The sequence below is a fragment of the Pristis pectinata genome, chromosome 1, assembly GCF_009764475.1.
Source record: "Pristis pectinata isolate sPriPec2 chromosome 1, sPriPec2.1.pri, whole genome shotgun sequence".
NCBI lineage: Eukaryota > Metazoa > Chordata > Chondrichthyes > Rhinopristiformes > Pristidae > Pristis > Pristis pectinata.
In genome coordinates, this window is record NC_067405.1 from 113,995,671 (window position 1) to 114,013,035 (window position 17,365).

Here is a 17,365-nt window from a genome sequence, read left to right on the forward strand (position 1 = left end):
CTCCAAAAAAAAAACTTGCTCGCACATCTACCTCAAACTCCCCCTCTCCCCACACACCCCCCCCCCCCCCCAAATCTTAAATACATGTCCTCCAGTATTTGACAATTCTACCTTGGGGAAAAGATTCTGACCGTCTATTGAGATGTGCTTCTCAATTTTATAAACTTCTGTCCAGTCTTCCCTCAGCTTCTGATGCTCCAGAGAAAATAACCCAAGTTTGTCCAACCTCTCCTTTCAGCTGCTACCCTCTAAGCCAAGCAACATCCTGGTAAACCTCTTTTGTACCCTTTCCAAGCTTCTATATCCTTCCTGCAATGGGGCAACCAAAATTGCATACAAATACTCCAAGTGCAGCCTAAAAGTTTTATATAACTGCAATGTGACTTCCTTACTGTTATACTCAATGCCCCAACTAACGAAGGTACAGATAGTGAGTAGATAGATAAAGAACCTTATCTACTTGCATGGCCACTTTCAGGGAGATGTGGTCTTGGATGCCAATATCCCTCTCAAAGCTGTTAAGGGTCCTGCCATTAACTGTGTACTTTCCCATTACATTTGACCTCCCAAAGTGCAACAGCTCACACTTGCCCAGATTAAACTCCATCTGTCATTTCTCTGCCCATATCTGTAACTGATCTATATTCTGCTGTATCCTTTGACAACCTTCTTCACAGTCCACAACTCCACCAATCTTTGTGTCATCTGCAAACTTCCTAACCCACCCATCCACATTTTTATTCAAGTCATTTATATATATCACGAACAATACAAGTCCCAGCACCGATCCCTGAAGAACACCACTGGTCACGGACCTCCAGCCAGAATAACACCCTTCCACAACTACCCTCTGTCATATATGGGCAAGCCACTTCTGAATCCAAACCACCAAGTCACCTTGCATCCCATGTATCTTAACCTTCTGGATCAGCCTACATGAACAACCTTGTCAAATAGAGTCAGAGTCATACAGCACGAAAACAAGCCCTTTGGCCCAACTGGTCCATGCCGACCAAGATTCCCACCTAAGCTAGTCCCATTTGCCCATATCCCTTTAAACCTTAACTAAGTTGCCCCTCAGGTCCTTATTAAATCTCTCCCCTCTCATCCTAAACCTATGCTCTCTAATTCTTGATTTTTCAACCCTGGGATAAAGACTGTGTGCATTCACCCTATCTATGCCCCTCATAATTTTATACACATCAAGACCACCCCTCATTCTCCTACACTCCAACGAAAAAGACCCAACCTGCTCAACCTCACTCCATAACTCAGTCCCTCAAGTCCCGGCAACATCCTCGTAAATCTCCCCTGCACTCTTTCCAGCATAATGGCATCTTTCCTATAGAGGGTGACTAAAACTGTACACAATATTCCAAATGTGGCCTCATCAACATCTAATACCACTGCAACATAACATCCCCACTTCTATACTCAATCCCCTGACTGATGGTGGCTTTTGGCACTTTGGCCTTCATCACCCATTTACTATCTCAAGCACTGAAATCTTCATGTCTTTCTCCATGGTAAAAACAAAGGAGAAATGCTCATCGAGGACCTCGCCAATCTCCAGCTGCTCCACACAGATGTCCACTTTGGTCTTTGAGGGGCCCTATTCCCTCCCTAGTTACTCTTTTTTCTCTTAAAATTTCTATGGATTCTCTTTGATCTTCTCTGCCAAAGCTATCTCATGCCCTCGGGTACACTCCTCCATTCCCCTCTACTCCTCCCAGGGATTCACATGATCCCAGCTGCCTATTCCTGACCAGAGTCTGGATATCCTTCGTCATCCGGGGTTTCCTACTCCTGCTAGCCCTGCCCTTCACTCTAACAGGAACATGCAGATCTTGAACTCTCGATATCTCACTTTAAAAAGCCTCCCACTTGCTAGACACCCCTTTGCCTGCAAACAACCTACTCCTATCAACATTTGCAAGTTCCTGTCTTATACGGTCAAAATTTGCCTTGCCCCAATTTAGAACTTTAACTTGTCGACCAGATCAGTCTCTTTCCATAACTAATTTAAAACTGATAGAACTTTGGTCGCTGGTCCCAACTGACTCTCCCACTGACACTTCAGTCATTTGTCCTGCCCTATTTAGAAGAGTACAGCACAATACAGGCCCTTCAGCCCACAATGTTGTGCTGACCTTTAAATCTCATCTAAGACTATCTAACCCCTTCCTCCCACATATCCTACTATTTTAAATTCCTCCATATGCCTATCTAGTAATCTCTTGAATTTGACTAATGTACCTGCCTCCCACCGCCCCAGGCAGCGCATTCCATGCCTCAACCACTCTCTGGGTAAAAACCTTCCTCTGATATCTCCCTTGAACTTCCGACCCATTACTTCAAAGCCATGACCTCTTGTATTGGGCATTGGTGCCCTGGGAAAGAGGCACTGGCTGTCCACTCTATCTATTCCTCTTAATATTTTGTACACCTTTATCATGTCTCCTCTCATCCTCCTTCTCTCCAAAGAGTAAGGCCCTAGCTCCCTTCGTCTCACCTCATAATACATACTCGCTAAACCAGGCAGCATCCTGGTAAATCTCCTCTGCACCCTTTCCAACACTTTCACACCCTTCCTATAATGAGTTGACCAGAACTGGACACAGTACTCTAAGTGTGGTCTAACCAGAGTTTTATAGAGCTGCATCGTTACCTCGTGGCTCTTAATCTCGATCCCTCAACTTATGAAAGCTAACACCCCATAAGCTTTCTTAACTACCCTATCCACCTATGAGGCAACTTTCAGGGATCTGTGGATATGGACCCCCAGATCCATCTGCTCCTCCACACTACCAAGAATCCTGCCATTAATTTTGCACTCTGTCTTGGAATTTGTCCTTCCAAGGTGTACCACCTCACACTTCTCCGGATTGAACTCCATCTGCCACTTCCCAGCCCACCTCTGCATTCTGTTGATGTGTCTCTGCAATCTTCGACAATCCTCTACACTGTCCACAACACCACCAACATTTGTGTTGTCTGCAAACTTGCCAACCCAACCTTCTACCCCCTCATCCAAGTCATTAATATATATATATATATAAAAAAAAATCACAAAAAGCAGAGGTCCCAGAACCGATCCTCGTGGGACACCGCTAGTCACAGCCCTCCAATCTGAATGCACTCCCTCCACCACAACCCTCTGCTTTCTACAGGCAAGCCAATTCTGAATCCACGTGGCCAAGCTGGGGCGGCACGGTAGTGTAGCGGTTAGCGCGATGCTATCACAGCGCCAGCAATCGGGGTTCGATTCCCGCTGTCTGTAAGGAGTTTGTACGTTCTCCTGTGTCTGCATGGGTTTCCCCCGGGTGCTCTGGTTTACTCCCACATTCCAAAGACATACGGGTAGGTTAACATGGGGGTTTAAAATGGGCGGCGCGGACTCGTTGGGCCGGAAGGGCCTGTTACCACGCTGTAAATAAAATTAAAAAATTTAAAGCTTCCTTGGATCCCATGCCCTCTGACCTTCTGAAGAAGCCTACCAGGTGGAACCTTGTCAAATGCCTTACTAAAATCCACGTAGACCACATCTACTTCACTACCCTCATCAATCTGTCTGGTCACCTCCTCAAAGAACACTATCAGTGCTTGAGAGACATGATCTGCCCTTCACAAAGCCATGCTGGCTGTCCCTGATCAGACCATGATTCTCTAAATGCCCATAGATCCTATCTCTCAGAATCCTTTCCAACAGTTTGCCCACCGCAGACGCAAGGCTCACTGGTCTATAATTCCTTGGACTATCCCTACTACCTTTTTTGAATAAGGGGACAATATTTGCCACCCTCCAATCATCCGGTACCACTCCTGTGGATAACAAGGACTCAAAGATCCTAGCCAAAGGCTCAGCAATCTCCTCCCTCACCTCGTGGAGCAGCCTGGGGAATATTCCGTCAGGTCCCAGGGACTTATCTGTCCTAATATTTTCTAACAGCTCCAACGCATCCTCTCTCTTGATATCAATGTGCTCTAGAACATTAACCTTACCAACACTGTCCTCAGCATCAAGGCCCCTCTCCTTAGTGAATGCTGAAGAGAAGTATTCATTGAGGACATCACCCACTTCCACAGCTTCCAGGCACACCTTCCCACCTTTGTCTCTAATCGGTCCTACCTTTACTCTCGTCATCCTTCTGTTCTTCACATAAGTGAAAAGTGCCTTGGGGTTTTCCTCAACCCTACTTGCCAAAGCCTTTTCATATCCCCTTCTTGTTCTCCTCAGCCCCTGTACAAGAGGGACGGGTTGCACTGAACTGGAGGGGAACCACTATCCTAGTGGGCAGATTTGCCAGTGCTACTTGGGAGGGTTTAAACTAGATTGGCAGGGGGGTGGGATCCAAAGCAGAAGTGAGGCAGATGAGAGGCTCATCTGTCTCAGATGAGATAGAGAGTAGGTCAAGCTTTGCCCTCTCCCTGGTAGAGCTTTTGATATATTGTATGAGGAAACTTTCCTGAACAAACTTAACAAATTCTACCTCATCTAAGCCCTTAGCACTATGGCAGTCCCAGTTTATGTTAGGAAAGTTAAAAATCCCCTACTATGACAACCCTATTATTCTTGCAACTTTTTGCAATCACCCTGCATATTTGTTCCTCTAAGTCCCGTTGACTATTAGAGAGCCTATAGTACAATCCCAACAAGGTGATCATCCCCTTTTCATTTCTCAGCTCCACCTTTGAAGCCTCACTGGGCAATCCCTCAGTAATTTCATCTTGGACTGTTGCCGTGATGCTCTACTTAATCAGAAATGCAATGCCCCCTTCTCTTTCCTTCACCTCTATCCCGCCTAAAACACCTGAACGTTGGAACATTTGATTGCCAGTCCTGTCCCTCCCTTAACTATGTTTCTGTAATGGCAATAATATCCCAGTCCAATGTAGCTATCCATGCTGAGTTCATCTGCCTTATCTGTCAGACCTCTTGCATTGAAATAAACACAATTTAATCCAACAGTCTTTCCTCGCTCCCTGTTTTGTCTACTGACCTTGCTGTCATTGAATTCTATCTCAACTTCCAGCCTCTCATCTGCCTCACTTCTGCTTTGGATCCCACCCCCCTTGCCAATCTAGTTTAAACCCTCCCAAGTAGCACTGGCAAATCTACCCACTAGGATAGTGGTCCCCCTCCAGTTGAGTGCAACCCGTCCCTCTTGTACTGGTCACCTCTGTCCCAGATGAGATCCCAATGGTCCACAAATCTGAATCCCTGCCCCCTGCACCAACTCTTCAGCCACGCATTCATCTGCTATCTCCGCCCATTCTTACCCTTACTAGCTTGTGGCACGGGTAGTAATCTCTGGATTACTACCCCTGAGGTCCTGCTTTTTAACATCTTTCCGAACTCATCCCTTTTTCTACTTGGGTCAGTTGTGCCAATGTACACAATGACCTCTGGCTGCTCACCCTCCCCCTTGAGAATGTTCTGCAACTGCTCAGAGACATCCTTGACTCTGGCACCAAGGAGGCAACACACCATCCTAGAGTCCCTTTTGTGGCCACAGAATCTCCTGCTTGCCCCTCTAACTTTGAGTCTCCTATCATTATGGTCCTTTTTGCCTTCACCCTTCCCTGCTGCGCCCCACTGCCAGTCCTGGTGCCACAGACCTGGCTGCTGCTTTCTCCTGAATGGTCATCCCTCCCAAGAGAATCCAAAACGGTATACTTGTTTAATGGGAATGGCCACAGGGTAATCCTGCACTGTCTACCCCCTCTACCTTTCCTGGTGGTCACCCAGCTACCTACAGCCTGCACCCTGTATGTGACCACCTCACTGAAACTCTTATCTATGATGCTCTCAGCAGCCTGGATGATCTTAAGCTCCAACTCCTTAACATGGTCAGCCAGGAGCTGCAGCAGGACACTTCCCACAGGTGTAATCCTCAGGGACGCTGGAAGTTGCCCTGACCTCCCACATCCTGTAGGACAAGCATACCACTGTCCTAACTGCCATCGTAATGCACTAAGTGTGAAGACTAAAGTCGAAAGACTTTACCTGTGCTTACCTCGACTCTTACTGCTGCTCAGCCTCTCCACCAAAGCCTCAGCACTTTGACGTTAAACACCACACTTCAAGCTCCAACACAGCCACTCTCAAAATAGCTGCTCCGCTAGAGCCTACCTTCAAAACTCCTCCCTTTTGTTGCTAAGGCTGCTGCTTACTTGCAAGCTCTTACCTGCAAAAGAAGTCTTAACTGACTTACTAAAGTCCACGTAGACAACATCCACTGCCCTACCTTCATCAATCACCTTTGTCACCTCCTCAAAAAACTCAATCAAGTTAGTAAGATGTGACATGCCCCACACAAAGTCATGCCGACTGTCCCTAATCAGACTATATCTTTTCAAATGCACGTAAATCCTATCCCTAAGAATCCTCTCCAGTAGCTTCCCTACCACTGATGTGAGGATCAGCAGCCTATAATTTCCTGGATTATACCTATTTCCCTTCTTGGACAAAGCAACAACATTGGCTACTCTCCAGTTATCCAGGACATCTCCTGTTGCTAGCGAGGCTACAAAGATCTTCATCAAGGCCCCAACAATCTGCTCTCTTGCCTCTTTCAAGAACCTGGGATATATCCCATCAGGCCCTGGAGACTTATCCACCTTAATGGTCTTCAAAAGAGATCGTACTACCTCCTCGATCTCAAAATGCCCTTGTACATTAGCATGCCGCACACTGCTCTCGTTATCTTCCATTTCCTTCTCTTTGGTGAATACCAATGCAAATACTTGTTTAGTACCTCACCCTCATCTTCTGACTCCAAGCATTAGTTTCCTCTATGCTTAACTGGTCCTACCCTCTTCCCTAGTTATCCTCTTGTTTTTAATTAAAGTATAAAATGCACTGGGATTCACTTTAATCCTACTTGCCAAGGACATTTCATGGCCCCTTTTGGGCCTACTAATCACCCACTTGAGCTCTTTCCTGCTCTCTTTATATTCCTCAAGGGCTCTATCTGATTTTAGCTTCCTAAACCTTACATATGCATTTTTCTTTTTTTTTTTGACTTAATTCATAACCTCTCTCATTATCCATAGTTCCCTTACCTTGCCATCCTTGTCCTTCCTCCTTACTGGAACATGCTGGTCCTGAGTTCTGATCAGCTGGTCTTTAAACAACTCCCACATGTCAAATGACTTGCCCAATAACAGCTGCTTCCAATTAATGACCCCTAGCTCCTGTCCAATAATGTCATAATTTGCCCTCCCCCAATTTGGTACTTTACTGCAAGGTCCAGCCTTATCCTATTTCAAACTATCTTAAAATTTAAGGAGTTGTGATCACTGTTCCCAAAATGCTCTCCCACTGAAAGGCTAGTCACTTGGCCAGGCTCATTTCCCAGAACAAGATCCAGCATAGCCCCTCCTCTAGGTGGACTATCCACGTACTGTTTCAAGAAACCTTCTTGGATGCACCAAAGAAGTTCTGCCCATCTAAGCCTCTTGTACTAAGGAAGTCCCAGTCAATGTTGGGGAAGTTAAAGTCACCCCTACAATAACCCTCTTGTTTTTACCTCTTTCCATAATCTGTCGACATATCTGTTCCTCCATTTCCTGGTGGCTATGGGGAGGCCTATAATATAACCCCATCAGAGTGATTGCACCTTTCTCATTTTTGAGCTCTACCCATATTGCCTCAGTGGATGAGCCCACCAGTATGTCCTCTCTGACTGCAGCTGTGATATTCTCCCTGATTAGTAATGCATCTCCTCCACCTCTTTTACCTCCCTCTCTACAACGTCTAAAACATCAAAACCCAGAACCTTGAACTGCCATTCCTGTCCCTCTCACAATCAAGTCTCCATAATGGCCACAACATCATAGTTCCGTGTACTGATCAAAGCTCAGTTCATCTTCCTTACCCAAAATACTCCTTGCATTGAAATAAACACAATTCAGCCCTTCAGTCCCATTGTGTTCATTAACCTGTCCCTGCCTGTCTTTCCCTTCAGACTTCCTGATCATAACATCTACCTTCCCCTCAATCTCTCCACTTGCTGACCTGCTGCTCCGGTTCCCAGCCCCCTGACTCTCTAGTTTAAACCCTCCTGAGTATCACTTGCGAACCTTCCTGCAAGGATATATATTGCTTCCCCTCCAGTTCAGGTACAACCTGTCCCTCTTTTACTGCTCCCACCTGCCCTGGAAGAGAGCCCAATTGTTCATATATCTGAAGCCCTCCCTCCTGCACCAGCTTCTTAGCCAAGTATTGAACTGCCCTATCTTCCTATTTCTTGCCTCACTAGCACGTGGCACAGATCGTAATCCCTGAGATTACAACCCTGGAAGTCCAGCTTCTTAAACTTACTACCTAACTCCCTAAAATCACTTCGCAGGACCTCATTTCCATTTCTGCCTAGTCATTGGTACCAATATGGACCATGACCTCTGGCTGCTCACCCACCCATCTCAGAATGTTCTGTGGCCAATCAGAGAAACACACCATCCTGGAGACTCGCTTGCAGCCACAGAAAGGCTTGTCTGTACCCCTAACTATCAAGTCTCCTGTCACTACCACTCTCCCTGCCCTGCGGCTGACCTGGCTGTTACTGCTGCCCTCTGGAAGGTCATCCCCCACCCCCCCACCTCCACCAACAGTATCCAAAGATGTATAGCTGTAACTGAGGGGGATGGCCACAGGGGAACCCTTCACTGTCTGCCTATTCCCTTTACCTTTCTTGGTGGTCACACAACTACCTGCAGCTTGCACCTTGGGTATGACCACCACACTAAAACTCTTATCGATGATGCTCTCGGCATCTGGGATGATCTTAAGTGTGTCCAGCTCCTTGATGTGGTCAGCCAGAGCTGTAGCTGGGCACACTTCCCACACTGGAAGTTGTCCTGATGTCCCACATCCTGCAGAAGGAGCATACCACTGCCCTGACTGTCATTCCAAGGATAAAAAGACCTCCTCGCTGAAGCCTCTTGAGCGAAAGCCTCAGCACGTAATCCTCAAACACAGCGGTTAGAACTCAAGCAGTCACTCTCAAAAACAGCCACTCTGCTATACCTTGTCTTCCTTTTTCCTGGCTGATGTGCCTCACAATTAGCTAATCTGAAGTGCTACCTTGGCCCTGCTTGGCGCTCCTTTAAACTTTCCTGCTGCTGCTCTGCTCTGCCTCCTGGCTTGAAACACACTTTTGGTTGATGCTGAGCTGTTTGGCAGTTTCACCCCTCCAGGCGAGAAGAGAGGATTCTATCATAGTTCTGACTTCAACCTTGTAGCTGGCAAATGGTCTTTATGGTGTCAGGAGCAAGTCAATCATCAGAGTATGTATGGTGGTTTGTCAGGGCCAGAACACATGCTGAAATTTATGAGCTTATCATCATTGACATTGAATAAGTGGTGCTGAGATTAAGTCTGGTAATCAGCCCTGGTGGGGTTAATAAGTGGGAAGAATAATGGGACTGGAGGAATTGGTGGGAAATATATAGTTCTTGGCAGGGCAGGACAGACGAAGCTTGAAGAGACAAGATAATGAGATTACCACAGAGGTCGATGTAATTGGATGACTAGTAAAGAAGGAAAGCTGGAGCAGAAGAAAACATTAGGAATGGAGAGAGAAAAGCAGTAGAATAAGGGTAAAAATCTCATGGCAGAAGGTCACAATGAAAAGAATATTGCTCAGTGTATGGATGGGAGTTGATATTGGAAAATGGGGAAGTTGGGGTAGGCCAGTTACAAAATCTTTACAAAGATTTTCTTTAAATTTAAAAGTTATGGTGGGATGAAGTTGGACTAAATTCACTGAACAAACATGCCCTTCTGAAAGAGGATTCCATGGAAACAAAGATGGAAAGTAGCATCAACAACAGTTTATATTGCAACTTTTCTTTGCAGGCACATGTGCATGGTGATGAGGGGAGTACAAAAGATGAACAGTAAGACGGTAACCAGCACTATGTTAGGTGTTTTTCGGGAGGACCCAAAGACCCGAGAAGAGTTTCTGACTCTTATCAGGAATTGAAAATCATGCCCTCGATGGAACTTCATTAAATGTTCAGGATGTTTATAGACGTTCAGTAAATGCTTTGTATTGTAAGAGGTAGAGATGTGGGATTCATATTTTCTTGCAAGTCACACTGGTAGAAACTGTAAACTAGGGCTACGTACTTGTAAAACATTTTAGTTTTATAAACTATGACTTTGGAAAAACAGCTGTGCATCTGATGCAATTAAACAGATTTGTAACAGCTGCAAATCTATAAAGTTTGACAATTATCTCAAATATTTTCTTCTTCCATATTTAAGTTGGAATGAACTAATAATCCCAAAAATACACTAAGTATTAAATTTATTCCACATAAGTCAAATGGTTTCTTCCCAACACAGTTCAGATACTTTCATTTCCCTTGTCAGTATTTGTCAATGCATCTCATGTCTTGAAGTTGATAATGCAGTGGCAGAAGTTGCATTGGAGATGAGATAACAGCATAGGTCTTCCCTTCCCAGCCCACTGCACCTCATGACTGTGCTATTGTTTCTTCTATCCAACTTTCCCAATCAGTAAACTGAGCACCAGAGGCAGAGTTTACTTATCCAGTAATGTAGATCAGACAAACGTCACTTTTCCAGGCTCAGCATGTTAATTCCAAAACTGCATCCCCGTTCTCTTTTCTTTTCAGTCTTAACCAGAATGCTTCTACAACTACGATTCTAATTGGTTCTGAATGTTAAGCTTTGTATATCCACCATTTGATCTGGACCACATACCATTTGTGACCAAACCAATCCATTTTAATTGTTTCATCCTGGCAGCCCTTGTTTGGATATCACAATTTTAAGTAATTTTCAAGTTATCAGTTCAAAACTATTCTATGTAGAATAACCCTGACTCAATTCTTCCAAAATTTAGAAGCCCAGGGGAGCAGTTGTGGTCTCTGTGACCAAAAATGGAACTGATACTCACGACATTGTCTGACCACGTTTCATTAAGACCTCCTTTAAGTTTACGTAATCTAATTCAATATACCATTGCTTTTCCATGGAAATTATAACTTGAAAATGGCCTAGTCATGTTGTCATTTAGAGTCCAAAAATATATTGATCACTGTCTTGAACGTATTTCAGTAACTGAACATTCACAACCCTCTGGAATACAGAATTTTAAGAGTACAAACTGTGAAGAAATTTCGTGATTGCATCCGTAAATGCCTGAGCATTTAAAGGGAGTCTCTGCTACCTAGTTCTATAAGGTCTCCAGTGAGGGGAAGCAGCTGCACAGCATCAACCCTGTTAAGACCTCTTAGAACTTTTTATACTTTAAATGAGATTATTTCTTGTTCTACTAATCTCCACTGAGTATAGTCCAAACCATTTCTCCTCAGGAACCACCCTCTCATCCCAGGAATTGACCTTTCCAATATCTCTGGGGCAAGCATATCTTTCCAAGAGTAGAGACCAAAATGCCACTGCAAATGTATTTTTTTCCAAAGCCCTATCCAATTTTCAACAAGAATTCCTTAAACTTGTACTCCAACTACAACACCCTTAATTACACATTTGCAATAAAGTCCATCATTCACTTTGCCCCTCTCATTAATAGCTGTCCCTGAGCACAAAGGATGCAGCACATTAATAAAGTACCATGGAATGGATGGGGATTATTTTCAAATACCTTCACTGAGAGTTCCTAATACCATTTGGTCAATTAGAGCAGATGTGGGTGGTAGAAGGGAGAGAATATTTTCTTTGAGGGAAAAAATAAAATTAGGGAAGTTATAGTAGATTTAGAAACGGTCAAGATATGGTGAGAAAAATGATATCTGGTAATATTTTGATATTAGCATTGACAGACTTATCTCTAAATGAGATTACAGACTGCTATATTTTCCCGTATGAATGTGGATTACCAAATTTAAGAAATTTGACACTGATAAATGATTGAGATTTTTAAAGTTTAAAAAAAGTGAGAATCAACTTTGATGCAAGGATCAACCAGTCACCTGTTTATCTGTTGGCAAAGCTATTCTTATGACATATTTCTATTTTACAGTGTTTAAATGTGTAATTATTAATCAAAGCTCTAACACAACAGATGCAATCATTCAAACTAGGGTTTTGAAATCACATGTAATAGATATTAAGTTTAATGAAGTTAAATGGAATTATTTTGATGCTTGATTTTAATGGTAGTGTTAAAATTCTTTAACGATACTAAGTTAATGCCTCTGTTAGAATCTAGATAAAGAAATTTGTAGAAGTGCATTAGCAGTTGTATGTATATAGTATAATTTCAAAATCCATATATCAATGATGATCTTAACTATTTAACTATTTATAAAACAGTGGAGGAAAATTTACGTCAAAGTATTAAGAAAATATCAGTGAACATTTTAAATATAGAACTAATTACTTGCAAATTAACTTTATAATTATTTTTTAAATGAACATTATCCTTGAGCATAGACTAATTTCTAGGGAGTCTGAGAGTGCAATACTATGTGCCAGTAGCAGTGTGTCATTTGATGATTAGTACCTCTTTGTATAAAAAAAAGTTACTTTTTAAAATAAATCCAATTCATTATTCAGTTAAGAATAAAAATTTGCAATTAAGGAACCAACTAATATGAGTAAATTTATGTAATTAAAGTCTAAAATGGGTTGTGATGGTTGACAAATTTTTTTTTCTGTGTTTACCAGGCCATTGATTCCTCTTATTTTCTAACAAAAAATAATCTGTTAATATCAGCATGTTTTTAAGTTTCAAGGTTGAATGTTGGGTTCAGGATTTCATTTAACTCAATAGTTGAGCAGATATTCTATTTCTAATAAAGAAGTTTTGAATGTGGATTTGTTCTATATTTGATTCATGTTAGGAGCCAGCAGGAATTTTGTTTTGCCGCTAACAACTGTGTGTCATTTACCAAGATGACATTGATTGCACAAGCTTTGTACAATCACTACTGTATGATTTTTTTTTAAATTGCACTTAAATGCCACAAGACTTTGAGTGCATTTTTCTCTGTAATGTGGATGCACAAATCTTTGATACCTACATTCCAAAAATCATTGTGCTGTAAGCAGAATACTTCCACATTACCATTCTATGACATTCCAGGACTCAATTGTACTCAAGTGAATTACTGAACTGCTGAAATGTTATTGTGCAATTTTGTATAATGAAAACTGAATGTCATTAATTGTCCAGTTTAGCTATAACAAAGAACACAGAGTCATCCTAAATTGTACTCAAGTTTACCGTGAACTCATTCAAGTATTTGAAATTTCATACTCACTGTATGTTGTTCTAAGTATCCTTGTGGGGTGTATTAGCCTAGAGTTTGTTCACACTAAAAAGTGGCCTTGGACTCTGTTGTATCTTCAGAAGCAAATAGAATTGTTTGTTTTAATCATGCATTTTGTACTGGTTCTGTATTTTATTGAAATGCATTTGTGGTTTTGGTGCACATTCAGCACTGTGATAGTTGCATCAAATTAATATCTTGTACATTAGTTTATATTGGTTAACAATTTTATGTCCATTAAATTATACTTTAATTCAGCTGATCTTCAAACTATTTCTTTAAAATGCAAATAGCAAATATTTCTGGAACTTGAGTAACATTTCAGTATCAATTATAACACAGGCATTTTGTTTTACCCTTCCTGGTTGATTTTGAGATATAGTAATGATTTTGACTTGGCTCCCTCACCCAAGTTAATAACATGGGGAGGAATGGGGGAAGGCGGATGAACATGTCAGGTGCTATGACGTGCAAGTAAGCCAGCTGTTTCAGAACTAATCCAATTAAACCTTGTTAGAGCATTACTTTAGTAATGCAGAGACTAGATAAGGCAAACATTTGCAAAGCAACAACAGTCTGGCCTGGATATTTGCAATCACTTACCACTGACCTCAAAGAAACATCCCCATAAATATAAATGATCTCTAGCATGGACTTCCATTTTCCTGATGTTGATTACTATCAGGCATCTGCCTAAAATTGATCCCTGGCATTGGAGGGCTGAATCACTCTCTGCAACTTGGGGATTACCATGTTGACCGCACAGTGGTGTAGCAGGTAATGGTGCTATTTCCCAGGGCCAGCAGCCATGCTGACATCACGCTGACTGTGCAGCCAATCACACAAAAAAATTAATGGATTAGAAACTAGGAATGAAAAAAATAGAACAAAATTTAGGCTAATATTTTAAGCATTTTCCAGAGCACTATAAAAAGACTATGAAATGTACAAAACTAAATTAAAGCCAAAAAGTTAAGATCATTATATTTTGAAATATTTGCTAGGGCTAGGAAACTTGCCCAGCAGTAATTATGACAGTGCAGCATTTTACTACAGGTTGAGATTTTAAATACTTGTTATTTTGGTCAACTTATTGATTTTTCTTGGCATTGGGCAGCCAAATCACTGACAATAACTTCTGGATTTCTGTGTTGAAGGCACAGGTGGGTGAATGGGATTGTTCTGAGACCAGGCATGCACTCAATGGACCGAATGGTCTCCTGTGTCAGAAAAAATAGGAAATATTAAAACTGCTCATGGAGAGAAATCCTAAAACTGTTTTCAGTTTCATAGAGTAACAATGGTAAACACTGATAGTTTATCAATATTTCAATATTGTAACTGTAGATTCAGCACCATTAGGATTGGTGATTAACAGCTTTACCAATGGATGTGCTTCAAGGTGTGCCTGAGATGAAGATGTAGGGAGACAAGTAAAGAACATTAACTAAATATGTTAAAGCACTGGGTTCCAATGATAGGATTAAAAAGTAAATAAGCAGATACATTTGAGTTTTATTTTACTTTCATTTGTTTACTTAAACTATGATTTTCTAAAAAAAAACCATTCTAAATGTTACTGTAAAATTAGAAATTTACAAGCATTTGAATATTTTACATTTGTGACAGCCAGTTCAACCCGGGGAAAGAACTGTCAATGTTTTTTTTAATCCCCTCACATTCGTGGACAGGGCTTTAACACATCCTGCCATTTATATCTGAGCGGTCACAAAGTGAAGCAGAAGTGGGTTATATAGCCCCTCAATGCAGCTCCACCATTTAATAAGATCATGACTGATGTAATCTTAGCTCAGCTTCACTTTCCTGATTGTGCCCCATAATCCTTGACACCTCGGTCTTGAATATAGTCAATGACCCTGCCTTCACTGTTCTAAATAGAAAAAAAACAAAGCGTCAGAACCCTTAGCTTGCTGCAGAAGTTGCCACTTAATAACACTCAAGGTAGGCGTGTACTTAGTTGTAATTAAGCAGAGAGCACAGGCAGTTCACTGTCAGGTAATTCTGCAGCAATATTAACATACAAGCCTTGTTCAAGTTTATTCCTAAACTGGGACTAACAATTCCGTATTCCATGTGTGAAATCTTGTCAGTTAGTTCCAGGCTAATTGCACAACTGTGCAAATAAAATCAGGATCACTATGTTGATTAGCAATGATTCCACCAGAAGTGGAAGTACGTTAAAACATAGAACACTACAGCACAGTACAGGCCCTTCGGACCACAATGTTGTGCCGACATTTTATCCTGCTCTAAGATCTATCTAACCCTTCCCTCCCACGTAGCCCCCTATTTCCCTTATCATTCATGTGTCTAAGAGTCTTTTAAATGGCCCTTATGTATCTATAAAATAATTATAGAAAAATTATTTATAAAAAAAAACTTACCCCTGACATTCCCCTTATACCTTCCTCCAATCACCTTAAAATTATGTCCCCCCGTGTTAGCCATTGTCGCCCTGGGAAAAAGTCTCTGTCCACTCAATCTATGCCTCTTATCATCTTGTACACCTCTATCAAGTCACCTCTCATCCTCCTCCTCCTCTCCAAAGAGAAAAGCCCAAGTTCACTCAACCTATTCTCATAAGACATGCTCTCCAATCCAGGCAACATCCTGGTAAATCTCCTCCGCATCCTCTCTAAAGCTTCCACATCCTTCCTATAATGAGGCGATCAGAACTGAACACAATACTCCAAGTGTGGTCTGACCAGAGTTCTATAGAGCTGCAACATCACCTCGTGGCTCTTGAACTCAATACCCCGACTAATGAAGGCCAACACTCCATATGCCTTCTTAACAACCCTACTGACCTGCGCAACAACCTTGTGGGATCTATGGACGTGGACACCAAGATCCCTCTGTTTCTTCACACTGCTAAGATTCCTGCCATTAACCTTGTATACTGCCTTCAAACTCGATCTCCCAAAGTGTATCACTTCACACTTATCCAGGTTGAAATCCATCTGCCACTTCTCAGCCCAGCTCTGCATTCTATCAATATCCTGTTGTAATTTACAGCAACCTTCTACACTATCCACAACAACACCAACCTTTGCATCATCAGCAAACTTACTAACCCATCTTTCCACATCCTCATCCAAGTCATTTATAAAAATCACAAAGAGCAGGGGTCCCAGAACAGATCCCTACGGAACACCACTGGTCACCGACCTCCAGGCAGAATACACTCCATCTACCACCACCCTCTGTCTTCTATGGGCGAGCCAATTCTGAATCCACACAGCCAAGTTTCCCTGGACCCCATGCCTCCTGACTTTCTGAATAGGCCTTCCATGAGGAACCTTATCAAATGCCTTACTAAAATCTATGTACACTACATCCACTGCTCTACCTTCATCAATGTGCTTTGTCACATCCTCAAAGAATTCAATCAGGCTTGTGAGGCACGACCTGCCCCTCACAAAGCCATGCTGACTGTCCATCAGCCTATGCTTTTCCAAATGCCCATAAATCTTGTCTCTAAGAATCTTCTCCAGTAATTTGCTCATCACTGAAGTAAGACTCGCCAGCCTGCAATTCCCAGGGTTATCCCTACTCCCTTCTTAAACAAACAAACAACATTTGCCACCCTCCAATCATCTGCCACTACCCTTGTGGCCAGTGAGGACGCAAAGATCGTTGCCAAAGGTGCAGCAATCTCTTCCCTCGCTTCCCATAATAACCTTGGATATATCCCGTCCGGCCTCGGTGACTTACCTATCGTAATGTTTTTCAAAAGTTGTAGCACATCTTCTTTCCTCATGATGACATGCCCTAGCATATCAGCCTGTCATATACCATCCTCACAAACGTCAAGGTCTCTCTGGTGAATACTGAAGCAAAGTATTCATTAAGGACCTGCCCTGCCTCTTCCGACTCCAGGCACATTTCCTCTTTTATCCCTGATCGGTCCTACCCTCATTCTAGTCATCCTCCTATTCTTCACATACGTGTGGGATGCCTTGAGGTTTTCCTTGATCCTACTCGCCAAGGACTTCTCATGCTCCCTTCTAGCTCTCCTAAGTCCATTCTTAAGCTCCCTCCTGGCCACCTTGTAACTCTCCAGAGCCCTGTCTGA

At 42.5% G+C, this 17,365-nt stretch overlaps 1 protein-coding gene across 2 annotated transcripts in view; it reads left to right on the forward strand.

Annotated features, from left to right (window-relative positions):
• Positions 1-13,526, forward strand: part of gch1 (GTP cyclohydrolase 1) — a 36,396-nt gene extending 22,870 nt beyond the window's left edge. For both annotated transcript variants that reach the window (XM_052026340.1, XM_052026348.1), the window contains exon 6: positions 9,863-13,526. In XM_052026340.1, the coding sequence (XP_051882300.1) occupies positions 9,863-9,989 (127 nt within the window). In that variant the 3' untranslated portion in view covers positions 9,990-13,526. The remainder of the gene's footprint in view (positions 1-9,862) is intronic.
• Positions 13,527-17,365: the final 3,839 nt, after the last annotated feature.